Source organism: Mobula birostris, chromosome 13, assembly GCF_030028105.1.
Source record: "Mobula birostris isolate sMobBir1 chromosome 13, sMobBir1.hap1, whole genome shotgun sequence".
NCBI classification, from domain to species: Eukaryota; Metazoa; Chordata; class Chondrichthyes; order Myliobatiformes; family Myliobatidae; genus Mobula; species Mobula birostris.
This window is the reverse complement of record NC_092382.1, coordinates 27,485,805-27,513,324: the sequence shown is the minus strand read 5'-3', so window position 1 is coordinate 27,513,324 and position 27,520 is coordinate 27,485,805. Positions and strand designations below refer to the sequence as shown.

The 27,520-nt window shown below is 45.6% G+C and overlaps 2 protein-coding genes across 2 annotated transcripts in view; both read left to right on the top strand.

The window, feature by feature from the left end:
* LOC140208657 (uncharacterized) overlaps positions 1-10,241 on the top strand; it is a 150,103-nt gene extending 139,862 nt beyond the window's left edge. Inside the window, 1 exon segment of the mRNA XM_072277503.1 lies at positions 7,397-10,241. Within this exon segment, the coding sequence (XP_072133604.1) occupies positions 7,397-9,321 (1,925 nt within the window). The 3' untranslated portion in view covers positions 9,322-10,241.
* Positions 1,467-27,503, top strand: LOC140208641 (uncharacterized). Its single transcript, XM_072277476.1, has 2 exons — positions 1,467-1,486; positions 24,727-27,503. The coding sequence occupies exon 2, from the start codon at positions 25,134-25,136 to the stop codon at positions 26,520-26,522; it is 1,389 nt and encodes a 462-aa protein (XP_072133577.1). The 5' UTR covers positions 1,467-1,486; positions 24,727-25,133; the 3' UTR covers positions 26,523-27,503.
* The last annotated feature ends 17 nt before the right edge of the window (positions 27,504-27,520 follow it).

Sequence of the window (27,520 nt, the reverse complement as noted above, 5' to 3'; positions counted from 1 at the left end):
TTAAGGGATTGGACACGCTGGAGGCAGGAAGCATGTTCCCGCTGATGGGTGAGTCCAGAACCAGAGGCCACAGTTTAAGAATAAGGGGTAGGCCATTTAGAACGGAGTTGAGGAAAAACATTTTTACCCAGAGAGTGGTGGATATATGGAATGCTCTGCCCCAGAAGGCTGTGGAGGCCAAGTCTCTGGATGCTCTCAAGAAAGAGATGGATAGAGTTCTTAAAGATAGTGGAATCAAAGGTTATGGTGAGAAGGCAGGAACTGGATACTGATTGTGGATGATCAGCCATGATCACAGTGAATGGTGGCTCTGACTCAAAGGGCTGAATGGCCTACTCCTGCACCTATTGTCGATTGTCTAAGAGTGTCTTAAAAGACCCTATTGTATCCACGTCTACCAATGTCTCTGGCTGTGCATTCCACACACCCACCACTCTTTGACATCTCCTGTGTGCCTGCTTCCAAGCACCTTAAAACTATGCCCCTCGTGTTAGGCATTTCAGCCCTGGGAAAAAGCCTCTGGCTATCCACACGACCAATATCTCTCATCATCTTATACACCTGCATGAATTCCCTGCATGATTTTCTCCAGGCTGAATAAGACGATGAGCTCCCTGTGTATTTGAAGTTCTTCAGTGCTGTGAAATAATTTAGCTAAACTCCGTCTTCGCTGCTCTTTTCAATGTTTTTGGTCACTTTCACTAATTTCAAAGGACTGTGCCTCAGACAGCTGGGTTGTTGCAATGCGCCTCTGAAGTCTGACAGCAGACTAGCAAATGAATCTTCAATGGAGCAGATTCAGAAACCAATGAGATGCCGGCCTGAGTCAGGGCTTTGAGGCTCCAGAGAGAGGTGGGGTCTAGAGTTTATGGGGAGGAGGAGGAATCTGACCAGCAGGATGTGCCTACAAATGAAAGATCAGAAATATTTGGAAACTTATTGATTGAAAAAAAAAGTTGGTTAATTTCTGCAAAATACTGGAATAAATCAGTAGATCAGGCAACGAATGTGGAGAGGAATAAATAGACAACGTTTCTGCCGAGCCCCTTCAGCATGCCGACGCTGTGTACTCCTCTGCTTAGTTGCTGCCTGAACTGCAAAGTTCCTCCAGCATCTTGGGTGTGAGTGCGTCTCTGTATTTCCAGCAACTGCAGAATCTCTTGTATTTTATATCTATATTGTAAGAGGGTTGTACTTTGGCATTAGATACACGTTGATATTGAGTATATTGTTTATGGGAGCCGCTTTCTGCGTTAGAACAGTTGCTGACTTTTCCATACACACAAAAGAAAATTAGGTATGGACATGGAACCTGTGCTTGCAGGAACTTTTAATGGCGCCGGGATTACCCATAAATTCCTGCGTTAATCATTTCGCCTTCGCCGTCGCCGAAGCACCGATCGAATGCGCAGGCGTGAGGGTGCTGACGTTGCCGAATATCACGCATGCGCACAGTACACGGTGGGCCTGAGAAGACCTGCAGCAGGTAGGAGCGAGTCTCCGGGTGTCAGGGAGATTGTTGGGGAGGGGATTCAACATCGACTGAGGGATAATTGTTGTGACTTCCGGGACAGTCCTGCTCTCTTCCCTCTCTCTCTCAGCCCCACCATCCGTACACGGGCCCCGGGGAGCTTCCGGCTGATGAGGGAATGGGAACCGATGGGTCTCTCAGACAGAGCTGAGCTCCAGCTGTCTAAATGCAAGGATCGGGAACTCGGAGAAAGGGAACAAAATCTTTTACATCAGCTGTTGTGAAAATCACCTTTGTTCTGCCTCCAATCACTAAAAAGAGAAAATCTGCAGAGAGGACACAGTTTTAAGGTGCTTGGAAGCAGGTACGAAGGAGATGTCAGGGGTGTTGTGTTCTTTATACGTACCGTGGGTTACTAATAACAAACCATATTCTGCAGAACTGAACTTGTATTTAACAGCAGCAAAACCATGTCTTACACTGTCATGCTTCTCGATCATTCTTCATTTCTGCTCATGCTGGGAACTCTGTCCAGTCACGTCCTGACACGTGACATCACCACAAGGGGTAAGTTTTTTACACAGAGTGGTGAGTGCGTGGAATGGGCTGCCGGCGACTGTGATGAAGCCGGATACATTATGGTCTTTTAAGAGGCTCCTAGAAAAATACAGGGCTATGGGGAACTCTAGGGAATTTCTAAAGTAAGTAATGTTCAGCACAGCATTGTGGGCCGAAGGGCCTGTATTGTGCTGTATAAATGGGGAAGTCACTTACCCATGACCTCTGGTTGTCGTCCCACTCAACATCAGTGGAAAAAGCTGCTTGCATTTACCCTATCTATACCCTCATATGTTTGCTTACTTCCAACAAAGCCTTTTTTAGCTGGATAAGATGATGAGGGGCATTGATCGTGTGGATAGCCAGAGGCTTTTCCCAGGGCTGAAATAGCTAACGTGAGAGATGTAGTTTTAAGCCGCTTGGAAATAGGTACCAAGGGGATGTCAGGGGTAAGTTTTTTTACACAGAGAGTGGTGGGTGTGTGGAATGCACTGCCAGCAGTGGTGGTCGAGGCAGATACAATAGGGTCTTTTAACAGCCTCTTAGATAGGTACATGGAGCTTAGAAACATAGAGGTCCATGTGCTAGGGAAATTCTAGGCAGTTTCTAGAGTAAATTTCATGGTTGGCACAACATTGTGGGCTGAATGGCCTGGAATATGCTGTAGATTTCCATGTTCTATGTTGAACAGCGAAATAACTTTGGCTATCCTACAATCCTCTGATAACTCTCCCTTCACTAAGGATGAATTAATTATCTCTGCTGGGGCCCGACGATTTCTGCACTTGCCTCCCATGGGGACTGAGGGAGCACCTTGTCATGCCCCGGAGATTTATCCACCCTCTTCTTTAATCTGTGCGGGTCCATGATTTTAATGCCGCTTTTCCACACTCTCATTGACACTGTGTCCATCTGAGTAAATAGGGATGAAAAGAATATTTAAGATCTCCCCCGTTTGCTTTGGTTCCACACATGGATTGCCATTCCGGTCTTCCAGAGGACCAACTTTGTGCCTTGCAATCCTTTTGCTTTTAATCTATCTCCAGAATCCCTGAGGATTATCCTTCATCTTTTCTGTGAGGGCAATCTCATGCCTTCATTTAGCCGTCCTGATTTATTTCTTATGTGTTCTCTTGCATTTCTTCTAATCCACAAGAACCTACCTGCCCATCCCTGTTCTGCAACTCCATTTTGTGCTTCACCAGGGTCTCGATATCTCTTGAAAACCAAGGTTCCATACAGTTTCTATCCTCACCTTTTATTCTGAGAAGCACATACCCGCTTTGTACTTTCAAAATTTCGCTTTGAAGGCCTCAATTTACCAAGCACGCCTTTGCCATAAAGCAGCCTGTCCCAGGCCACAGTTGCCAGACCCTAGTGTCATAATTCCGGGTGTTGATCCATGCCCTGAACACATCCGCCTTTCCTACGCTGCTCCTTGTATTGAAATATACAGGGCTCAGCATATTCACTGCACCATGCTCAACTTTTTCATTCCTGACTTTGTCTGAGGTCTGAACAACAAATGTTGCCGCAAACCCTGCACTATCTATTCTGTTATTCAGGCTCCCATTCCCCCTGCAACTTTAGTTTAAACCCCCCCCCCCCAACCCCACCCCACACCATGCAGTTCTATCACCCCTTTGGCTTTCATCTCCCAGATCAATAAAAAGGAGGTGCATACCAGGTACAGGCAGATCGGAACAAATGGGTAATTATGAAATACAGGGAATTCAAGTGAACACTTATGAAAGACAAAGAAGGCATGAGGTTGCCCCAGCAGACAAGGTCAAGGAGAATCCTCATGGATTCTGCAGATATGTTGAGTGTGAAAAGATTGCAAGGGAAAAAATTAATCCTCTGCAAGATCAGAATGGTAATCCATATGAGGAGACAAAATAGATGTGGGAGATATTTTTTGCTCAGGAGATGAACGCAGAGTCTATAGAAGAGAGGCAAAGCAGCATCAAATTCCTCGACCCTGTACAGGTTACAGAGGTGGAATATGAGAGGTGGATCAAGAAGGTTCAGTCACTCAGCATTCCAGATGAGATAGTAAATTGGATGAGACACTGTCTTTGGGAGAAGCCGCTGTGTGGTAGCAGATGGTTGCCTCTCTGACTGGAGGCCTGTGACTAGTGGTGTGCCACAGGGATCAGTGCTGGATCTGTTGTTGTTTGTCATCTATATCAGTAATTTGGATGATAGTGTGGTTAACTGGATCAGCAAATTTGTAGCTGACAGCAAGATTGGTGGTGTAGTGAACAATGAGGAAGACTATCATGGCTGCTGTGCGATCTGGACCAACTGGGAAAATGGTTTGAGAAATGGAAAATGGAATTTAATGCAGACAAGTGTGAGGTGTTGCACTTTGGTATGACCTACCAAGGGAGTTCTTTCACCGTGACTGGTAGAGCACTGAGGAGTGTTGTAGAAGAAAGGGATGTGGGAATACAAGTCCTCAATTCACTGATGTTGGGGGAGTCCAGAACCAGAGGCCACAATTTGAGAATAAGGGGTAGGTCATTTCGAATGGAGTTGAGGAAAAACTTTTTCACCCAGAGAGTTGTGAATCTGTGGAATGCTCTGCCTCAGAAGGCAGTGGAGGAAAATTCTCTGAATGCTTTTAAGAAGGAGTTGGAGAGATCTCTTAATGATAGCAGAGTCAAGGGATATGGGGAGAAGGCAGGAACCGGGTACTGATTGTGGATGAACAGCCATGATCACAGTAAATGGCAGTACCAGCTCGAAGGGCCAAATGGCCTACTCCTGCACCTATTGTCTATTGAAAATGGTGTCATAGATGTGATGGAAAGAAGGATTTTGGCCCATTGTCCTTCATGAACCAAAGTACTGACAACAATAGATAGACATTATATTGACTTGTGGAAGACATTGGTGAGGTCTAATTTGGAGTATTGTGTGCAGTTTTGGTCACCTACCTACATGAAGGTTGTAAAAGAGGTTGAAAGAGTTCAGAGAAAATTCACAAGGATGTTGCCAGGTCTGGAGGACTTCGGTTATTAGGAAAGATTGAACAAGTCCGGACTTTATTCCTTGGAACATAAAAGATTGAGGGGAGATTTGATGGAGGTATACCACTATTATGAGGGGTATAGATAGGGTAAATGCAAGCTGGCTTTTACCACTGAGATGGGGTGGGACGACAATCAGAGGCTTAAGGGTAAAAGGTGAAACGTTAAGGAGAACATGAGGGGAAACTTCTTCACACAGATGGTCATCCGGGTGTGGAATGAGCAGCCAGCACAAGTGGTGCATGCGAGCTCAATTTCAACATTTAAGAGGTTTGTTTGGTACCTGGATGGTAGGGGTATGGGAGTGGGCAGATTAAATAGTTCAGCACAAACCAGATGGCCCAAAGGGCCTGTTTCTGTATTGTAATTTTCGATGACTGTGACAAGAACCTGAAATAATACAAAAATTCCCTCTAAGTTCTTTTAACAGCTGTGCAGACCAACCATTCATCTCAGCAGGAATTTTGTATATGGTGTTAAATCTGTGGCACTTTAAAGTTAATAATGCATAAAAGAAAATCCCAGATGCATGACAAGAAAGACAATTTGCCTGATACTGTTTCAGTGACTGTGGGCCCAGGCACCCATGCTGCTCAGCAGGAACAGGAAATAATACAAATGGAGAGAGGCAAACTGAGCCAGGTCACAGATTGGAGATGGCAGAAATGCCCCATTCTTATAGAGACAGGAAGAGCATCAAGGAATTGATGGCCATTCCAGATACCAGCACTGTGCCCAGTCAGAAGATGATTTCTCTCTCCAACTTGGGTTGAACCTCATTGCAACCAGATCAAACCTTGAGAACTCAAGTAATCTCATCTGAAATTTGGTCCTAACCCAATGATGGATTTTGTAAATCTTTTTACAGGTTAAAAACGAGATGGAATTTAGCTCCTAGGATCTCAAACCCGGTACGCCAGTTTTGCTGTCTCTGTCCAGATGTTTGAAAAGTGGAGCAAGGATTTCAATCAACCATCCTTCCAGCTCAGACTGTGGGGAGGGATTCACTTGGTCATCTGACTGACTAGCATGCCCGTCATTTTGCACAGGGGAAAGGCCGTTCACCTGCTCAGACAGTGGGAGTGGATTCACTTGGTTATCTCAATTGAAGGTACATCAGCAAGTTCACACTGGACAAGGCCATTCATCTGATCTGTGTGTGAGAAGGGATTCAGTCGGTTATCCCACCTGTGGACACACCAGGCAATTCACACTGGGCAGAGGCTGGTCATCTGCTGAACTTGTGGGGAAGGATTCACTCGGTCATCTGACCTAATGGCTCACCAGCGAGTTCACACCGGGGAGAAGCCATTCACCTGCTCAGTCTGTGGGAAGAGATTCACTCAGTCATCCAACCTACTGGCACATCAGCGAGTTCACACTGGGGAGAAGCCGTTCGCCTGCTCAGTCTGTGGGAAGAGATTCACTAATTCATCCACCCTACAGAGACATTAGCGAGTTCACACTGGCGAGAAGCCAATGACCTGCTCAGTCTGTGGGAAGAGATTCGCTGATCAATCCACCCTACAGAAACATCAGCGAGTTCACACTGGGGAGAAGCCGTTCACCTGCTCAGAATGTGGGAAGAGATTCACTGAGTCATCCAGCGTACAGAGACATCAGCGAGTCCACACTGGGGAGAAGCCATTCACCTGCTCAGTCTGTGGGAAGAGATTCACTGAGTCATCCAACCTACAGAGTCATCAGCGGGTTCACACTGGGGAGAAGCCGTTCACCTGCTCAGTCTGTGGGAAGAGATTCACTAATTCATCCACCCTACAGAGTCATCAGCGAGTTCACACTGGCGAGAAGCCATTCACCTGCTCAGTCTGTGGGAAGAGATTCACTGATAAATCCACCCTACAGAAACATCAGCGAGTTCACACTGGGGAGAAGCCGTTCACATGCTCAGAATGTGGGAAGAGATTCACTGAGTCATCCAGCCTACAGAGACATCAGCGAGTCCACACCGGGGAGAAGCCGTTCACCTGCTCAGTCTGTGGGAAGAGATTCACTAATTCATCCAGCCTACAGAATCATCAGCGAATTCACACTGGGGAGAAGCCGTTCACCTGCTCAGAATGTGGGAAGAGATTCACTCAGTCATCCAACCTGCAGAGTCATCAGCGAGTTCACACTGGGGAGAAGCCGTTCACCTGCTCAGTCTGTAGGAAGGGATTCACTAATTCATCCAGCCTACAGATTCATCAGCGAGTTCACACTGGGGAGAAGCCATTCACCTGCTCAGAATGTGGGAAGAGATTCACTCAGTCATCCAGCCTACAGAGTCATCAGCGAGTTCACACTGGGGAGAAGCCGTTCACCTGCTTAGAATGTGGGAAAGGGTTCAGTCAGTCATCCAAACTGCTGGCACACCAGTCAGTTCACAGTGGGGAGTGGCCGTTCACCTGCTCAGACTGTGGGAAGGGATTCACTTGCTCATCTAAGCTAATGGCTCACCAGCGAGTTCACACTGGAGAGATGCTGTTCACCTGCTCAGTCTCTGAGAAGAGATTCACTGAGTCATCCAACCCAGTGGCACATCAGCGAGGTCACACTGGGGAGAAGCCGTTCACCTGCTCGGTCTGTGGGAAGAGATTCACTCAGTCATCCAACCTACAGATTCATCAGCGAGTTCACACTGGGGAGAAGCCATTCACCAGCTCAGAATGTGAGAAAGGATTCACTCAGTCATCCAACCTACTGGCACATCAGCGAGTTCACACTGGGGAGAAGCTGTGCACCTGCTCAGTCTGTGGGAAGAGATTCGCTGATCAATCCAGCCTACAGAGACATCAGCGAGTCCACACTGGGGAGAAGCCATTCACCTGCTCAGTCTGTGGGAAGAGATTCACTGAGTCATCCAACCTACACAGTCATCAGCGAGTTCACACTGGGGAGAAGCCATTCACCTGCTCAGTCTGTGGGAAGAGATTCACTAATTCATCCACCCGACAGAGACATCAGCGAGTTCACACTGGCGAAAAGCCCTTCACCTGCTCAGTCTGTGGGAAGAGATTCGCTGATCAATCCACCCTGCAGAAACATCAGCGAGTTCACACTGGGGAGAAGCCGTTCACCTGCTCAGTCTGTGGGAAGAGATTCGCTGATCAATCCAGCCTACAGAGACATCAGCGAGTCCACACTGGGGAGAAGCCATTCACCTGCTCAGTCTGTGGGAAGAGATTCACTCGGTTATCCAACCTACAGGGTCATCAGCGAGTTCACACTGGGGAGAAGCCGTTCACCTGCTCAGAATGTGGGAAGGGTTTCACTCAGTCATCCAACCTACAGAGTCATCAGCGAGTTCACACTGGGGAGAAGCCGTTCACCTGCTCAGAATGTGGGAAGGGATTCACTCAGTTATCCAGCCTACAGAGTCATCAGCGAGTTAACACTGGGGAGAAGCCGTTCACCTGCTCAGTCTGTGGGAAGAGATTCACTAATTCATCCAGCCGACAGAATCATCAGCGAGTTCACACTGGGGAGAAGCCATTCACCTGCTCAGAATGTGGGAAGAGATTCACTCAGTCATCCAGCCTACAGAGTCATCAGCGAGTTCACACTGGGGAGAAGCCTTTCACCTGCTTAGAATGTGGGAAAGGATTCAGTCAGTCATCCAGACTGCTGGCACACCAGTCAGTTCACAGTGGGGAGTGGCCATTCACCTGCTCAGACTGTGGGAAGGGATTCACTTGCTCGTCTGAGCTAATGGCTCACCAGCGAGTTCACACTGGAGAGATGCTGTTCACCTGCTCAGTCTCTGAGAAGAGATTCACTGAGTCATCCAACCTAGTGGCACACCAGCAAGGTCACACTGGGGAGAAGCCGTTCACCTGCTCAGTCTGTGGGAAGAGATTCACTCAGTCATCCACCCTACAGAGTCATCAGCGAGTTCACACTGGGGAGAGGCCGTTCACCTGCTCAGTCTGTGGGAAGAGATTCACTCACTCATCCACCCTACAGAATCATCAGCGAGTTCACACTGGGGAGAAGCCATTCACCTGCTTAGCCTGTGGGAAAAGATTCACTCAGTCATCCACCCTACAGAAACATCAGCGAGTTCACACTGGGGAGAAGCCGTTTACCTGCTCAGTCTGTGGGAAAAGATTCACTCAGTCATCCAACCTACACAGTCATCAGCGAGTTCACACTGGGGAGAAGCCGTTCACCTGCTCAGAATGTGGGAAAGGATTCACTCAGTCATCCCTCCTACTGGCACACCAGTCAGTTCACAATGGGGAACGGCCATTGTGATGAATCCCTAGATTTCATTTGCTGTGGACTGTCATCTTGAGAGAGAGAGAGAGAGATTAAGAATGGAAATCAGTCTGACTTGCATCTTGTTCACATCACTCACAGCTTGTTTAGTTTTAACCGAGGACACAGACACTCAGAGTCAGACAGAGATGAAGGAGGAAAAATGGAAGGTTCAAAACAAGAGAACTACTGGCCAAGGGTCATTGTTTAGAACTTTCCTATGCCCCCAAGGGTGGGTTAATTATTGATTCAGCATACGTTGAATGTGTGGTTGTCATCTCGTTTGATCCATAGGAGTGGATCTATTTTGGGGTATCCTGTGAAGACCACTTATGTGTTAACCCTTGCCTGGGTGTGGTGTGGAAATTCACTTGAAGACGATACCTCTTGTGACAAGTACCTTCTGGTGATAATTTGTTTGTGGATTTGGAATGACGACGGATAAAATCTACAGCGACTGTTCCCTCGTTTTACCACCATGGATGCTGTGGAATTCAACGTTATTGACTTCTCTCCACACTTACCCTGGATTACAAATACCTCTCTCTCCTCAACTATTCTATGGTTGAACTGGACTTTCATAGTTTACCATCTCAAGACTCCAAACCTTGTTTCCCCTGAGCTCAGTAGTTTGGGAGTTATATTTACCCACATATATACATATAACACTGTTAACTTTTGTTTATCTTGCTTAAGTTACTATATTGTTAGTAGGTACTAATAAAGATAGTGGATTTAACATCAAAAACAGACTCTAGGTGTAGTCTATTGCTACTGACTCATTTCTAAAGTGTTACAGGGTCAAAATTTGGGCCTGCATCCGATATAGGAAAAGATTTGGAGGCGTATTGATCAGTTATCGGTTTCATTGTAGAAATCCCTTTTGATTTATTTGTGTCTGGAAAATCAGCAGCAATGGATGTTGATAGATGTCTGGAAGCGCCAACCTCTGAGGCGTTAGAGGACACCAGAAGGATTGAGTTGCTGAGTATTGCTAAAAGGTTAAAACTTGTGAAGGTGAAATCGACAATGAGGAGGTCACAGATGCAGAGGAAAATAGCTGAGTATTATGTATCTGAGGGTGTGTTTAAAATGCAGGAGTTGGAGGTGTTTCCTGAAAGTAAACCTAGTGAGCTAGAGCTCCCGCACAAGTTAGAAAAAATAAAGATAGAGGCTGTGGAAAGGCAGAGGCAGGTTGAGACTAAAGACGCAGAAAAACAGAGAGGAAGCAGAAAGACAGAGGCTGTTCGAGCTGGAAAAGATAGAGAGATTGCAGCAAAGGGGTCTAGCGTTAGACTCTGGTGATAAGTTTGAGGCCAGTCGGGAAGTTAAATTGGTGCCTCCATTTGACGAGGCAGAGGTTGATAAATACTTTCAGCATTTTGAGAAGTTTGCTCAGGGTTTAAAATGGCCAAAAGAGGGTTGGCCTATTCTCTTACAAAGTGTAATTAAGGGGAAGGCTCAGCAAGCCTATTCTGCTTTGACAGTTGATGAAGCAGCTGATTATGACATGGTGAAACAGGCTGTGCTCAAAGCTTATGAGTTTGTCCTAGAAGCATACAGGCAAAAGTTTAGAAATTTGAGGAAATCTGTGAACCGGACTTATATGGAATTTGCTTATGAGAAGTTTGTGTGTTTTGACCGCTGGTGCACATATAAAAATGTAAATGATGATTTTAACAGCTTGAAAGAGTTGGTTTTAATTGAAGAATTCAAAATGTGTGTCCCTGATGACATAAAGATGTATTTAAATGAAAAGGATGCTGCCACTTTGCAGGAGTCTGCTAGATTAGCAGTTAAGTTTGCTTTAACTCATAACATTAAGTTCACCCAGAATAAGAGCTTCCAAAAGAGTAGCAGGGATAACCAGGGTAAACCAGAAATTAAAGCTGGGACTAGTGACAAGACTAAGGATGAAGGGAAGCAGTTGAAGGAGAAATATTCTGGTCTGCCTTGTTACTATTGTAATAAAGCTGGTCATATGGTGGCTAATTATTCTGTCCTGAAGAAGAAAAAGGAAAAGGAGACAGTCCCACATGCCTGTGATCAGTATGTTGAAGCACCTGTAAACCGACAGGGTTCTGAACATTCTGCTGAGGCTCAGTTAAGGACTGAGAGGTCTGACTGAGTTAAGTAGGGATTCCATCATTTTATGTCAGATGGGTTTGTATTAGTAACGGAAGGGTCAACCCCGGTACCAGTGAAAATTCTTCGAGATACTGGGGCTTCTCAGTCACTTATATCAGACAGCATTCTAAAGTTTGGTGATGAGACTAACATAGGTGAGGTAAATCTTATTAAAGGCATTGGGGGCAGCATTGTTTCCGTGCCATTGCGCAAGGTCACTTTACAGTCAGGGTTGGTTTTGGGACCTGTTAAGATCGGATTATGCTCCAGTTTACCAGTGGAAGATGTTACTTTGCTGTCAGGGAATGACCTGGCAGATGGTAATGTTGTTCCTGCAGTGCAGTTGACAACTAAGCCAACCACTGACGACCCACAGATGGATTTTAACATTTATCGCAGTAACTCGAAGTATGGCTAAAAAGTATGCCAATGCAGACAGTTCTGTGCAGCATGATTCTGATACCCCTGATAGCCAAAATCAGGTTGACCAGGATTCAGGTTATGATGACTTGTCAGGGACCTTTCAGCCTTCATTGTTTCAACAGGATTCAGGTAGTAAGTCTGATGAGAAAGATTTATCCCTGTCTAGGAAGGAGTTTATAGCAGAACAGAACCGAGACCCTGAGATTGAAGCTTTATAAGAAACATTTCTCTCAGATGATGAGATTAAGAAAATGTCAGTAGGGTATTATCTCAAGGATGGAGTGTTAATGAGGAAGTGGAGGCCACCTGCTATACCTGCGAGTGAGGAATGGACAATTATTCACCAAGTTGTAGTTCCTAAAGTTTATAGGACTGAAATTTTAACTTTGGCCCACACTATGCCCTTAGGTGGCCATTTTGGAGAGAATAAAACTGTAAACAGGATTATGAGAGAATTTTTCTGGCCTAATTTGAGGAAAGATGTTGTGACCTTTTGCAGATCCTGTCACACTTGTCAAGTTGTGGGTAAACCTAATCAGGTCACCCCAGTGACCCCACTCCGGCCTATACCTGCATTCGAAGAACCCTGTTCCAAATTTATAGTGGATTGTGTTGGCCCATTCCCAAAGACTAATCAGTATTTACTAACTATTATGTGTACTGCATCCAGATTCCCAGAGGCAATACCTCTCAGAAATATTAAAGCTAAAACTGTGACAAAGGCTCTTAACAAGTTTTTTACTTTATTTGGTTTGCATGAAGAAATCCAGTCTGATCAAGGAAGTAATTTTACAAATGGATTATTCCAGCAGGTAGTTTATGAACTGGGAGCTAAGCAAATTACATCGTCTGCGTACCATCCGGAATCACAAGGGGCTTTAGAAAGATTTCATTCTACCGTCAAAACAATGATTAAGACATACTGTGTTGAAAATGGAAAAAAATGGGATGAAGGAATACATTTGCTTTTGTTCACCGTAAAGGCTGATTTATACTTGTGCATTCGGGATACGCCGTATCCTACACCATAGGCCTGATTTAATTTTTGTGTAGCCCTACGCCGCAGCAAGCATGCGTAGTTGTGTCTGCATCGCTCTGCACTTCACCACCAAAACGCAAGTTGGCGGTGGGGTTTCTCTGACACTGTTGAGCTTCATCATGAGAGACATGGACGAGTAAATGCATTTCAAATATTTTTGGATGTCGGCAGGTAGATTTGACGATTTGGTTCATTGTCTCCAACCATTTATTTTGCATCAGTGTACAGACATGGTGGAGAAAAGCAACCGGAAATGCAATGCTACCAAGCGAACCAATCACAGTTGTTGCGGTCTGCATCGCCGCGACGCGTGAGTTACTTTTTTGAAGAGGTGCACGTTACCCTGCGGCGTAGGGTACATAGTGCCTATGGTGTACACTTGACGCACAAGTATAAATCAGGCTTAAGAGAGTTGGTACAGGAATCACTGGGCTTTAGCCCATTTGAACTTGTATTTGGTCATAGAGTGAGGGGACCTTTGACCTTGTTAAAGGAACAGTGGATTGATGGGGATGTATATGTTAACTTGTTAGACTATGTTTTGAAGTTCAAAAATAAACTCTACCAGGCCTGTAGTCTAGCGAGACAAAACTTAAAGATTTCTCAAAACAAAGTGAAGTGTTGGTTTGTTAAGCGGACCAAAACAAAAGAAAATACTAGGTGGGGGATAATGTGCTTGCCTTATCTCCAATGTTGATGATTCTACTTCAAGTGAAATTCAATGGACTGTATGAAATAGTCTCTCAAATTAATGATGTGAATTATGTTATTAAAACACACGACTGACGTAAACTAACACAGGTGGTACACATCAATATGATAAAGCCTTATTCTGCCAAGCAGGCACCATCGGTGAGTGTTGTCAAACATATAAATCTGACAGCCCTGAGAATGAAACAATTGACTCGTCTGAGACTTTTCACAAGCCAAACATGGTCCCAGTTAGGCTAATGAACTCAGTTGTTCTCAAAAACGTGGACAACAAGTTGGCTCATCTGCAGCCAAAGCAACAACAACAGCTGAAGGAATTAATTCTGAGGTTTAAAGTTTTATTTCCCAATGTTCCCAAGCAAACCACGGTTGCAGTACATGACGTATATATGGGTCAAGCCAAACCGATTAAACAACACCCATATCGCATGAATATAGAAAAGTGTAAATTGGCTGAGCAAGAAATTGAATATATGCTGAAAGTGGTATTATTAGGCGTTCAACATCAGAGTGGAGCTCACCCTGCGTTATTGTGCCCAAACTTGATGGTAGTGTTAGATTTTGCACTAATTATAGGAAGGTAAATGCAGTAACAAAAACAGATGCCTATCCTATCCCTAGGGTGGATGATTGCATTGATAAGGTTGGAAAAGGTAATTTCTTACAAAGATTGATCTGTTGAAAGGGTATTGGTGTGTTCCATTGACGGACTGAGGTAGAGAAATTTCTGCATTTGTGACACCTTCTGGGTTGTATGAATATAATGTTTCGCCATTTGGAATGAAATATGCTCCAGGAACATTCCAGAGAATGATTGATTCTGCAGTTCAAGGGTTAGGACACACAGATGCCTATATTGATGACTTAGTCACAGGGAGTGACACTTGGGAAGAGCTGTAGTAGAAGAGCTGTTTGACAGGCTTTCCAGGGCCAACCTTACAGTTGACTTAGCTAAGAGTGAATTTGGCCATGCCACTGTGATCTGTCTTGGCTGTGTTGTAGGTCAAGGCAAGTTGGCTTCTGTGCAGGCAAAATTCAGGCAATTTCTGAAGTTCCTATTCTGACTGTGTGATGAAGGCCCGTCACTGATTACAGACGTCTCATGGCACACTCGGTAAAACACCCAAAGGGTCATCCACACACATTATTCCCCTTTGTTATTGTGGTGAGTGCACATGTCACAATAAATCAACAGTCACAATTTTACACTCATCCCCAGCAGTAACAGGTATGAAAAAAAGAAACACACTATGTCACAGCTTTATTATCTCAGGTCAATTTATTCATATTCATCTTTCCAATAAGTGTTTTGCCGAAGTGTCATGATAATCTGACGTCTCTCTCCTCCACAGTCACTGGGTCTGAAACAGAGCTGCTGCATAGAGCTGTCTTATATAGAGGCAGCAGCAACCTGCACAGGTGTGCCGATGGTGGAGGATACCATCTTTACCTGGGACAAGGGTTATGTTACCTAATTACTCATCTTGTGGTAAAGTTTTGGGGTTTATACAAGTTATTTAACCGGGAAATGGTGAATCCTGTGATGAAGTATATGTGTTTATTGTGAGAACTGGTGGTAGAGTTTTAGATTGTGTGAAATGGAAGATAATTGAGTTAATTAGCTTTTGGTTAGTCTAGGGAGATTGGCTTAGCAGTTATAAGCCTCAGGTTACCAAGGCTTTGGGTCGTTTTTTTTTCTGTTTAGTCTGAGGGTGGCTGTTAACCAGACAGGTGACAATTGCAAGCTGTGTGTGTGTGTGTGTGTGTGTGTGTGTGTGTGTATTTATATATATATATATAATATAGTTTTTTTTTTTTTTAAATTCTTGTTTTCATGTGGACATCCAAGTTTTTGTTTTTCCACTATCTTTGTAAATAAAAGCACCACAATCTATTTTTGCCACTCAAGCCATCTTGTTATTTTTCTTAGACAGTTGACCCACAGTTTTTGTGACAGACTGGTAAGAAGGCTCTTGAAAGGTTTCTGGGAATGGTTGGATATTATCGTAAGTTCTGGAAGAACTTTGCTGATATCGCTCTTCCTCTGGCTAATCTCCTGAAGAAGGGTGAAAAGTCTGTTTGGACCGAGCCTTGTCAGGAAGCATTTGATCAATTGAAAGTTATTATTTGGGATTAGGCCAATCAATATAGTGTCGTCAGCAAATTTAATTAACAGATTGGAGCTGTGGGTGGCGACACAAGTCATGGGTGCACAGAGAGTAAAGGAGGGGGCCAAGGATTCAACCCTGTGGGGCATGTGTGCTGAGGGTCAAAGAGACAGAGGTGAGGGATCCCTCTCTTACCACCTGCCAGCCATCTGACAGGAAGTCCAGGATCCAGCTACACAAGGCAGGGTGAAGGCCGAGGTCTCTGAGCTTCTTCTCGATACTTCACAACTTCGTATGGCTAAAGCTCTGCCCATGACTGCAAGGAACTGCAGAGAACTTTGGTCTCATCTGGAAACATCATAGAAACAAGCCTCCCCTCTATGGACTCTTCCTACACTTCCCCTGCCTCGGGAAAGCAGGCCTTGTACTCAAAGATGCCCACAACTTTGGACATTATTGCTGCAAACCCAAACCTCCATCGGGGAAGAGATGCAAAAGTCTTAAAGCGCGTACCACCAGGTTCATGGACAGCTTCTTGTCTGCAGTTGTCAGCCAAATTAATGGTCTCCAGTCCAATAGAATGGACTCGACCTCACAATGTAACTCGATGTGACCCTGCCCCATATGTCTATCTGCACTGCACTTTCTCTGCAGCTGTAGCTCAGTACATGATAAGTCCCCATTTTAATTGTGTGGAAATATTAGACAGACTGAGCTTCTGCTTTGGAACCACAGAGGAAAAGTTAACTGAACTGATGAACACCAATAAATAGAAAAGGCTTCAATCTCGCATTACGATCTGCGGTAACTGGGATCAGGTGACCGGTGGTGGGTCTCCCAGACCAATTATCAGAATCAGGTTTAATAGCACTGGCTGATCTTATGTAATTTGTTGTCTCTACAGCAGCAACAGAATTTAATTCATAACAATAGATTTTTACCTTTGATTTAAAATAAGAATATACATATTAAATAGTTAAATTATATAAGTAACACAAAATAAAATTAAAATGTAATACTGTAAACTACTTTAATTGTGTGGAACTATTTGACTGACTGGGTTGTTGCTTTGGAAATTCTGGAGTGAAGCTGAACTAAACTGTACACATTTATGAAAAGCTCAGATAAATACAAAAGGCTAAGTTCTCATATGAATGGGTCAGACACCCAGAAACATTGGCTGCCCTTCAGCAGGTAAAAACAGTGGAATGAGGCCTAGTCCCAGGCCTCGGCCCAGTGGTTATGGTCTGAGGCCTGGGACGAGGTGAGAGTAAGCATTCGGCACGGACTAGAAGGGCCGAGATGGCCTGTTTCTGTGCTGTAATTGTTATGTGGTTATATGGAAACATGCTGAAAATATTGCAGAATAAAACATTGTCCACCCACAACGAGAGGACATGACAGATCCGGATCTCACTGCCTTGTCTGAACGGGCGAAAGATGAAGTTACACGTACACTCCAGCAGTGACCGGCAGATGCTGCAGATCTGCGGGAAAACGTGAACAGGAAACGGGATCATGTGCTGGTGGAGGGTCTCCCACCTGATCCGGTGACTCTGCTCTTCGCCCCTCACATGCTGCCAGACCCATCCGCCACATTTCCCACATTATTCCATATTTACTCCAGATACATTTTTACTTCGTCCCTCCAAATCGTCCCTGTCCCTTTCCCTCCACCCCAAGGTCACAGAGTCACGGGCTCGATTCCCATCCCGGTCCAACACACAATTCAGACCCAAACCGGAAATGTGCAGGTTTCATTTAAATCCGTCCATGTTTGTAAACACTCAATTCTATTCACATTCCTCCAACTTCACTGGACAGGAACACTGAAACATCAAGTGAGAAACAGCAGGAGGTGGCCATTCAGCTCCTCGAAGATGATGGCTGCTCTCCCATCTCAGCCACATGTTTCTGCCCGATCCTCATTTCCTTGATACTTTAGGTCTCCACACATCTGCCGGCCTCTGTTTTATGTGAGGACGATCACTGAGTCTTCACCACCCTCTGTGGTGGGGATTTACAGGCATTCACCACCCTCGGAGTGGAGACATTTCCCCTTGTCTCAGTCCCGGACAGTCCACCCCTTTTTCAGAAACTGGGATCCCTGGTTCAGCCTGTAATGATGTTGTGCATTTCAATGTGTTCACCTCTCAGTCCTCGATTCTATAAATGAAAGGGTTATCACATTTGATCTTTCTTCATATGATGACCCACTACTCCAGGGATCAGTCTGGTGAATCTTCATTGCACTCTCTATAACAAATACTCTCTAATCTCTTTGTTAATCCTCCATGGAATTAATTTCCATCTTCTGCAGCCCCGTGTTGCCCCAACCACTCACCTCCCACCCCGTCACTATTTCCACCTTCCCACCTCCCCCTCACCTGGATCCACCTCTCACTCCCCAGCTCTTGCCCCATCCCCACCCCTCACCTCTTTTCTCGGACTATTTCCCGTCCACTCTCAGTCCAGAGGGAGGGTCTCGGCCCGAAATGTTGACGGTCCATTTCCCTCCACAGATGCTGCCCGACCCACTGAGTTCCTCCGGCAGTTTGTTCTTTGGTCTGTGTGACCCGTGTTAGTGTGGGGAGCGGGATTTTACACCATATTCCCGGTACAGTCTCAACAAAACACAAATAATTGTCACTTTGCCCGGACCATTGGCCCCGCTTGCAGGGCAACAGTCTGCCGGTGTTTGCCCCCCAATGTGGTGAATCGCCACCACCGTGGGCTCAGACATTTCCACAGATGAGCCCCTCCTGTCCCCACCGGGACAAACATCCTGTCCGCCCCCTCTCTCACCGTCTTCATCCTCTCCCTCCCCGGGGAACCGGCATCAAACCGACGGGCCGAGCGGTCTCCTCCTACCTCTCAGCGACACATCAGACTCCGGCCGCAGGAGACGCTTCACAAACGCCCCAACTTCCCTCGGAGGGAAATGGAAATAAATCAGAAAGCGGACATTTACTTTGACGGTTGTCCCGCCGTGACGGGAAGTTCGGGAGACGGAGTCATCGGGGGTAACGCCCTCTCGGCTGGTCCGCCTCCGCTATTGGTTGGAAGCAGTGATTGACATTGCTTCGCACCAATGGGAATAGCGCAGCGCGTGACTCCCATGTTGACAGCGGTGGGGGAGGAGCTGGTCACGTGATCAGTAGCCCAGCCGTTAAACCGACCAAGCTCGAGCTCACCAGCGCGCGGGGCACAAAAGGCCCCGGATGATCGGTTGAGGTGAGAAGGGGTCTCCGGGTTGGGGGTCTCACCGGGCGGCGTTTTCAACACCGACTTCGGGTAGTTGCTGTGACTCCGGACTCCGTGACCCGCAATCCCGGGACAGTCCTGCTCTCTTCCCTCTCTCTCAGCCCCACCATCCGTACACGGGCCCCGGGGAGCTTCCGGCTGATGAGGGAATGGGAACCGATGGGTCTCTCAGACAGAGCTGAGCTCCAGCTGTCTAAATGCAAGGATCGGGAACTCGGAGAAAGGGAACAAAATCTTTTACATCAGCTGTTGTGAAAATCACCTTTGTTCTGCCTCCAGTCACAAACCAGAGAAAATCTGCAGATGCTGGAAATCCGAGCAACACACACAAATTGCTGGAGGAACTCAGCATTAGTACTCTTTTCCATAGATGCTGCCTGGCCTGCTGAGTTCCCCCAGCATTTTGTGTCTGTTGCTTGTTCTACCCCCTCTTGTTCTGGACTTTCTACCCGTGAGAATATGTTTTGTCCCACTCTCTCTGGGTACATAATGATATCAAACACTTTTGCCCTGGGCAACAAGTAGCTTTCACATCACAAATGTGCCAGACTCCAATGAGACAGACTACTGCCCTTCCCTTCATATTCATTGGCATTGCCATCACTGAGTTCACCACCGTCAGTCACCTGGGGGAGGGTTCAGGGGAAATATTTATGTACAATACAGAAACTGGTGTTACCTGTGTGTATTGTGGTGATGCAAAAGTTGCTGGAGAATTTGCAAGTGGGAAGAAGTGGAGTGATATTTGGAAATCTGACTTTTAAGCGTCATTTAGCAAGCAAATGACACATGGACTGTGTGCAAAAGCTCTGGCAAGAAAATCCATCATTACCTGTTACAGGCCTGCAACTTAGGTTGTGTGAGAGTGTAGATGAACTTAAACAAACCCAGAGGAGATCAAAGTTCTTATAGACTGATTTGATAGCTGTTAAAATGAATACCTCTCTATATAAAATTCACTGTGCACATGTGGGAAAATTGCATAATACAAGCTTTATGTGCACACTGGTCATTACAAATTTGAGGGGAGATTGGTGGGAAGGTGGGGAGAGCTCCGGTGTCCCTGATGCCATGACGTACAAGATGTGCATCCAGCTGCAGCTTGTAACCCTGCAGTTTAAGGAGTTGGAACTTGAAATGGATGAATTCTGGATCATCCAGGAGTTGGAGGGGGTGATAGATATGACATGAAGAGAGGTGAGTTACACCCAAGGTGCAGGACGCAGGAAACTGGGTGAGAGTCAGGAAGGGGAATGAGGTTAAATAGCCATTGCAGAGTACTCTTGTGGCCATCCCCCACAACAACAGGTGGACCACTTTAGAAACTGTTGAGATTACCTGGCAGAGAAAAGTCAAAGGGGTGATAGGGGATTTGTTAGTGAGGGGAACAGAACAAGAGGGGACTAATATCCCAGTGGTAAGGCTCGCTAGTGCTAGTGTGGGGAGAGGGGGGGTGTGGTTAAAATAAGTTGTAGGGGAAATGGGAGCCAGAATGACAGAACAGATAGTGGAGAGGGTGAATTGAATTGAATTGACTTTATTACATACGTCCTTCATATACATGAGGAGTAGAAATCTTTACATCTCCATCTAAATGTTAAAAGTGCAATTCACAGTAATTTATAACAGATAGTTTATACATAGGACAGTCGATATAACATAGTTTACAATTGTATCAGCATGAATTAATCAGTCTGATGGCCTGGTAGAAGATGATGTCCCGGAGCCTGTTGGTCCCTTTGCTGTGGTAGCGTTTCCTGGATGGGAGCAGCAGGAACAGTTTGTGGTTGTGGTGAATTGGGTCCCCAATATCCTTTGGGCCCCTTTTACACACCTGTCTCTGTAAATGTCCTGAATAGTGGGAAGTTCACATCTACAGATGCGCTGGGCTGTCTGCACCACTCTCTGCAGGTTCCTGCGATTAAGGGAAGTACAGTTCCCATACCAGGCAGTGATGCAGCCAGTCAGGATGCTCTCAATTGTGTGTCCCTGTAGAAAGACCTTTGGATTTTGGGCCCCATCCCCAACTTCTTCAACTATCTGCGGTGAAAGAAGTGCTGCTGTGCTCTTTTCACAACACAGCCGGTATGTACAGACCATGTACATGAAAGATGGCAAATGGAGTTTAATGCTGGTGAGTGTGAGATGCTACATTTTGGTAGGATAATCAAAATAGGACATACATGGTAAATGGTAGGGCATTGAAGAATGCAGTAGAACAGAGGGATCTGGGAGTAATGGTGCATCATTCCCTGAAGGTGGAATCTCATGTGGATAGGGTGGTGAAGAAAGCTTTTGGTGTGCTGGCCTTCATAAATCAGAGCATTGAGTATAGGAGCTGGAATGTAATGTTAAAATTGTACAAGGCATTGGTAAGGCCAAATTTGGAGTATTGTGTACAGTTCTGGTCACCGAATAATCGGAAAGATGTCAACAAAATAGAGAGAATACAGAGATTTACTAGAATGTTACCTGGGTTTCAGCACCTTAGTTACAGAGAAAGGTTGAACAAGTTGGGTCTTTATTTTTTTGGGGCGTAGAAGGTTGAGGGGGGTCTTGACAGAGGTATTTAAAATTATGAGGGGGATAGATAGAGTTGACGTGTATAGGCTTTTTCCATTGAGAGTAGGTGAGATTCAAACAAGAGGACATGAGTTGAGAGTTAGGGGGCAGAAGTTTAGGGGTAACATGAGGGGAGTGGTAGAGTGTGGTAGCTGTGTGGAATGAGCTTCCAGCAGAAGTGGTAGAGGCAGGCTCGATATTGTCATTTAAAGTAAAATTGGATAGCTGTATGGACAGGAAAGGAATGGAGGGTTATGGGCTGAGTGCAGGTTGGTGGGACTAGGTGAGAGTAAGCATTCAGCATGGACTAGAAGGGCCGAGATGGCCTGTTTCCATGCTGTAATTGTTATATGGTTATATGTGAGATCCTTGGTGATGTTTATGCCGAGGAACTTAAAGCTGTTCACCGTCTTAACCCCAGATCCATTGATGTCAATAGGGATTAGCCTGTCTCCATTCCTCCTGTCGTCCATAATCAGCTCCTTTGTTTTTGTGACAATGAGGGAGAGTTTGTTTTCTTGACATCAGTCAGATGTTGTTCAGACCTCAGACAGAGTCAGCAATCAAATGGTTGAGCATGGTGCGATGATGTGCTGAGCTGTGTATATCACAATGCAAGAAGCATCGTAGGAAAGCCAGATGAGCTCAGGACAGGGAATTATGAAGTTGTATCCATTGTGGGGACTTGGTTGCATCCAACAGTTTGAGGGATTTAGAGGAATAAATTTGTAGAGAGATTGCACCATGCCAAGATGCAAAGGTTGTTCCAGTAAGTGATTTTAACTTTCCATATATTGACTGGGACTCCCATACAGCAAAAGGACTAGATGGAGTAGAGTTTGTCAAATGTGCCCTTAATCTGTAATTTGAATTCCTGACGTAGAAGTGTGCAGTAAGCTGTTAGGAAATGATCCAGGGCTGGTGACAGAAATTAGTGATCATAATGCCATGAGATTCAAAGTAAATATGGAAAACGAGAGGTGTGCACCACGGGTTGAGATTCTAAATTGGAGAAAGGTCAATTTTGATGGTATGAGAAAGGCTCTGACAAGTGTGGTTTGGAACAGGCTGCTTTCTGGCAAAGGAGTACTTGGTAAGTGGGAGGCCTTCAGAAGTGAAATTTTGAGGATGTAGAGTTTATACATGCCTGCTAAAATAAAAGTTGAAAAGTTACAGGTGCAGGGAACCTTGCTTTTCAAGAGATATTGAGGCCAGGATATTTTGTTCCTCTAAATGCCTCAGACTGTTGGGTGCTACCAAGACGCATGAATGACAACAGTATCATGATTCCATGCCCTGAGCTCACCTGACTTTTTTTTTTAGTTGTCTGCTTTTGGTTTCTGAAAGTTTCCCAACAGGTTTTGGGTAAGTTATTGGAATGTATGTGCAGGAACCGGATATATACTGTAAGTATTTGGATAGGTGTGGACTGATAAAGGATAGACAGCATGGCTTTGTGCACGGTAGGTCATGTCTATCCAATCTTATAGAGTCTCTTGAGGAGGTTATGAGGAAAGTGGTTGAAGGCAAGGCAGTGGATGTTGTCTACATGGACTTTAGCAAGGCACTGGGCAAAGTCTCATATGGGAGATTGGTCAAGAAGGTTCAGTCACTCAGCATTCAAGATGAGATAGTAAATTGGGTGAGTCACTGTCTTTGGGAGAAGCCAGAGTGTGGTAGTACATGGTTGCCTCTCTGACTGGAGGCCTGTGACTAGTGGTTTGCCACAGGGATCAGTGCTGTATCTGTTATTGTGTGTCATCTATATCAGTAATCTGGTTGATAGTGTGGTTAACTGGATCAGCAAATTTGTGGATCACACCAAGATTAGTGGTGTCGTGAACAGCAAGGAAGACTATCATGGCTTGCAGTGCAATCTGGATCAGCTGGAATAATGGGATAAGAAATGCAAAATGGAATTTAATGGAGACAAGTGTGAGGTGTTGCATTTTGGTTGGACCTAGGTCTTACACAGTGAATGTTAGGGCACTGAGGATTGCTGTAGAAGAAAGGCATCTGAGAATACAGGTCTGTATTTCACTGAAAGTGGTGTCACAGTTAGATAGGGATGGAAAGAAAGATTTTGGCACGTTGGCCTTTTTGAACCAAAGTACTGACAACAATAGATGGATGTTCTGTTGACTTTGTACAAGACATTGGTGAGGCCTAATTTGGAGTATTGTGTGCGGTTTTGGTCACCAACCTACAGGAAGATGTAAAAGAGGTTGAAAGAGTTCAGAGAAGATTCACAAGGATTTTGCCAGGTCTGGAGGACTTGGGTTATAAGGAAAGATTGAGCAGGTCAAGACTTTATTCCTTAGAATGTAGAAGACCGAGGGGAGATTTGATTGTGATAGAGGGGTATAGATAGGGTAAATGCAAGCTGGCTTTCTCTACTGAGATTGGGCGGTACTACAACCAGAGGCCATGGGTTAAGGGTGAAAGGTGAGATATTAGGCGCACATGAGGGGAAACTTCTTCACACAGACGGTCATCCGGGTGTGGAATGAGCAGCCAGCACAAGTGGTGCATGCGAGCTCAATTTCAACATTTAAGAGGTTTGCATAGGTACATGGATGGTAGGGGTATGGAAGTGGGCAGTTTAAATAGTTCAGCACAAACCAGATGGCCCAAAGGGCCTGTTTCTGTGTTGTAATTTTCTGTGACTGTGACAAGAACCTGAAATAATACAAAAATTCACTCCAAGTCCTTTTAACAGCTGTGTGGACCAACCATTCATCTCAGCAGGAATTTTTTATATGGCGTTAAAACTGTGGCACTTTAAGTTAATAATACATAAAAGAAAATCCCAGATGCATGTCAAGAAAGACTATTTGTGAGAGGGTGTTTCAGTTACTGTGGGGCCAGGCATCCATGGGGCTCAGCAGGAACAGGGAATAATACCAATGGAGAGAGTCAAACTGAGCCAGGTCACAGATTGGAGATGGCAGAAATGCCCCATTCTTATAGAGACAGGAAGAGCATCAGAGAATTTGATGGTCACTCCAGATACCAGCACTGTGCCCATGCAGAAGATGATTTCTCTGTCCAACTTGGGTTGAACCTCACTGTAACAGTGTGATATCAGATCAAACCTTGGCAACTCAAGTAATCTCATCTGAAATGTTGTCCTACACCAATTGATGGATTTTGTAAATCTTTTTACAGGTTAAAAACGAGAAGGAATTTGCCTCCAGCAATCTCAAACAAGGCACGCCAGTTTTGCTGTCCCTGTCAAGATATTTAAGAACTGGAGCAAGGGATCGACCATCGTTCCTGTTCAGACTGTGGGAAGGTATTCTCTCAGTCTTCTGACCGACTGACATGCCCATAACTTTCCAAGGGAAAGGCCGTTCACCTGCTCAGATAGTGGGAATGGATTCACTCGGTTATCTCAATTGAAGGTATATCAGCAAGTTCACACTGGGCAAGGCCATTCATCTGTTCTGTGTGTGAGAAAGGATTCAGTCGGTCTTCCCACCTGCGGACACACCAGTCAGTTCACATTGGGTAGAGGCTGGTCATCTGCTGAATTTCTGGGAAAGGAAAAAGGATTCACTCAGTCATCTAACCTAATGGCTCACCAGCGAGTTCAAACTGGGGAGAAGCCATTCACCTGCTCAGTCTGTGGGAAGAGATACACTGATTCATCCATCCTACAGAGACATCAGCGAATTCACACTGGGGAGAAGCCATTCACCTGCTCAGAATGTGGGAAGAGATTCACTCAGTCATCCGACCTACAGAGACATCAGCGAGTTCACACTGGGGAGAAGCCGTTCACCTGCTCATTCTGTGGGAAGAGATTCACTGATTCATCCACCCTACAGAAACACCAGCGAATTCACTCTGGGGAGAAGCCGTTCACCTGCTCAGAATGTGGCATGAGATTCACTGATTCATCCCACCTACAGAGTCACCAGCGAGTTCACACTGGGGAGAAGCCGTTCACCTGCTCAGTCTGTGGGAAGGGATTCACTCAGTCATTCACCCTACAGAGACATCAGCAAGTTCACACTGGGGAGAAGCCGTTCACCTGCTCAGAATGTGGGAAGAGATTCACTAGGTCATCCAGACTACTGGCACACCAGTCAGTTCACACGGGGCAGAGGCCGTTCACCTGCTCAGAATGTGGGAAGAGATTCACTTGGTCATCCTGCCTACAGAGTCATCAGCGAGTTCACACGGGGGAGAAGCCGTTCGCCTGCTCAGAATGTGGGAAGAGATTCACTGATTCGTCCACCCTACAGAGACATCAGCAAGTTCACACTGGGGAGAAGCCATTCACCTGCTCAGAATGTGGGAAGAGATTCACTCGGTCATCCGATCTACAGAGACATCAGCGAGTTCACACTGGGGAGAAGCCGTTCACCTGCTCAGTCTGTGGGAAGAGATTCACTCAGTCATCCGATCTGCAGAGTCATCAGCGAATTCACACTGGGGAGAAGCCGTTCACCTGCTCCGAATGTGGGAAGAGATTCACTGATTCATCCCACCTACAGAGTCACCAGCGAGTTCACACTGGGGAGAAGCCGTTCACCTGCTCCGAATGTGGGAAGAGATTCACTTACTCATCCAACCTACACAGTCATCAGCGAGTTCACACTGGGGAGAAGCCGTTCACCTGCTCAGAATGTGGGAAGAGATTCACTAGGTCATCCGGACTGCTGGCACACCAGTCAGCTCACACGCGGGAGAGGCCATTCTCCTGCTCAGTCTGTGGGAAGAGATTCACTAATTTGTCCACCCTACAGAAACACCAGCGAGTTCACACTGGGGAGAGGCCGTTCACCTGCTCAGAATGTGGGAAGAGATTCACTCAGTCATCCGACCTACAGAGACATCAGCGAGTTCACACTGGGGAGAAGCCGTTCAACTGCTCAGTCTGTGGGAAGAGGTTCACTGATTCGTCCACCCTGCAGAAACACCAGCGAGTTCACACTGGGGAGAAGCCATTCACCTGAACAGAATGTGGTAAGAGATTCACCCGGTCATCCCACCTACTGGCACACCAGTCAGTTCGCACTGGGGAGAGGCCGTTCACTTGCTCAGAATGTGGGAAGAGATTCACTCACTCATCCAACCTACAGAGTCATCAGCGAGTTCACACTGGGGAGAGGCCGTTCACCTGCTCAGACTGTGGGAAGAGATTCACTCAGTCATCCCACCTACTGGCACACCAGTCAGTTCACACTGGGCCATTGTTATGAATCCCTAGGTTTCATTTTCTGTGGACTGTCATTTTAAGAGAGAGAGAGAGATTAAGAATGGAAATCAGTCTGACTTGCAGCTTGTTTACATCGCTCGCTGCTTGTTTTAACCGAGGACACAGATACTCAGAGTCAGATGGAGATGAAGGAGGAAAAATGGAAGGTTCGAAACAAGGGAACTGGTGGCCAAGGGTCACTGTTTAGAACTTTCCTCTGCCCACAAGGGTGGGTTAATTATCGATTCAGCAAACATCAAATGTGTGGTTGTCACCTCATTTGATCCATAGGAGTGGATCGGATTTGGGGTATCCTATGAAGACCACCTATGTGTTAACACTTGCCTGGGTGTGGTGTGGTAATTCACTTGAAGACGATACCCCTTGTGACAAGTCACTTCCTGTGATAATTCGTAAATGGATTTGGAACGATGACGGATAAAATCTGCAGCGACTGTTCTCTCGTTTTACCACCATGGAAACTTGAATTCACGTTATTGCCTTCTCTCGACATTTACCCTGGATTACAAATATCTCTCTCTCCTCAACTGCTCTGTGGTTGAACTGAACTTTCATAGTTCACCATCTCAAGACTCCAAGCTTTGTTTCCCCCGAGTTCAATAGTTTGGGAGTTATATTTACACACACGTACGCATAACACTGTTAACTTCTGTTTATCTTGCTTAAAATACTATATTGTTAGTAGATGCTAATAAAGATAGTGGATTTAACATCAAAACCAGACTCCAGGTGTAG

What these genes read in the sequence shown, in the direction of transcription:
- LOC140208641 (XM_072277476.1), top strand. Translation starts at nt 25,134, where the DNA reads ATGGCTCACCAGCGAGTTCAAACTGGGGAGAAGCCATTCACCTGCTCA.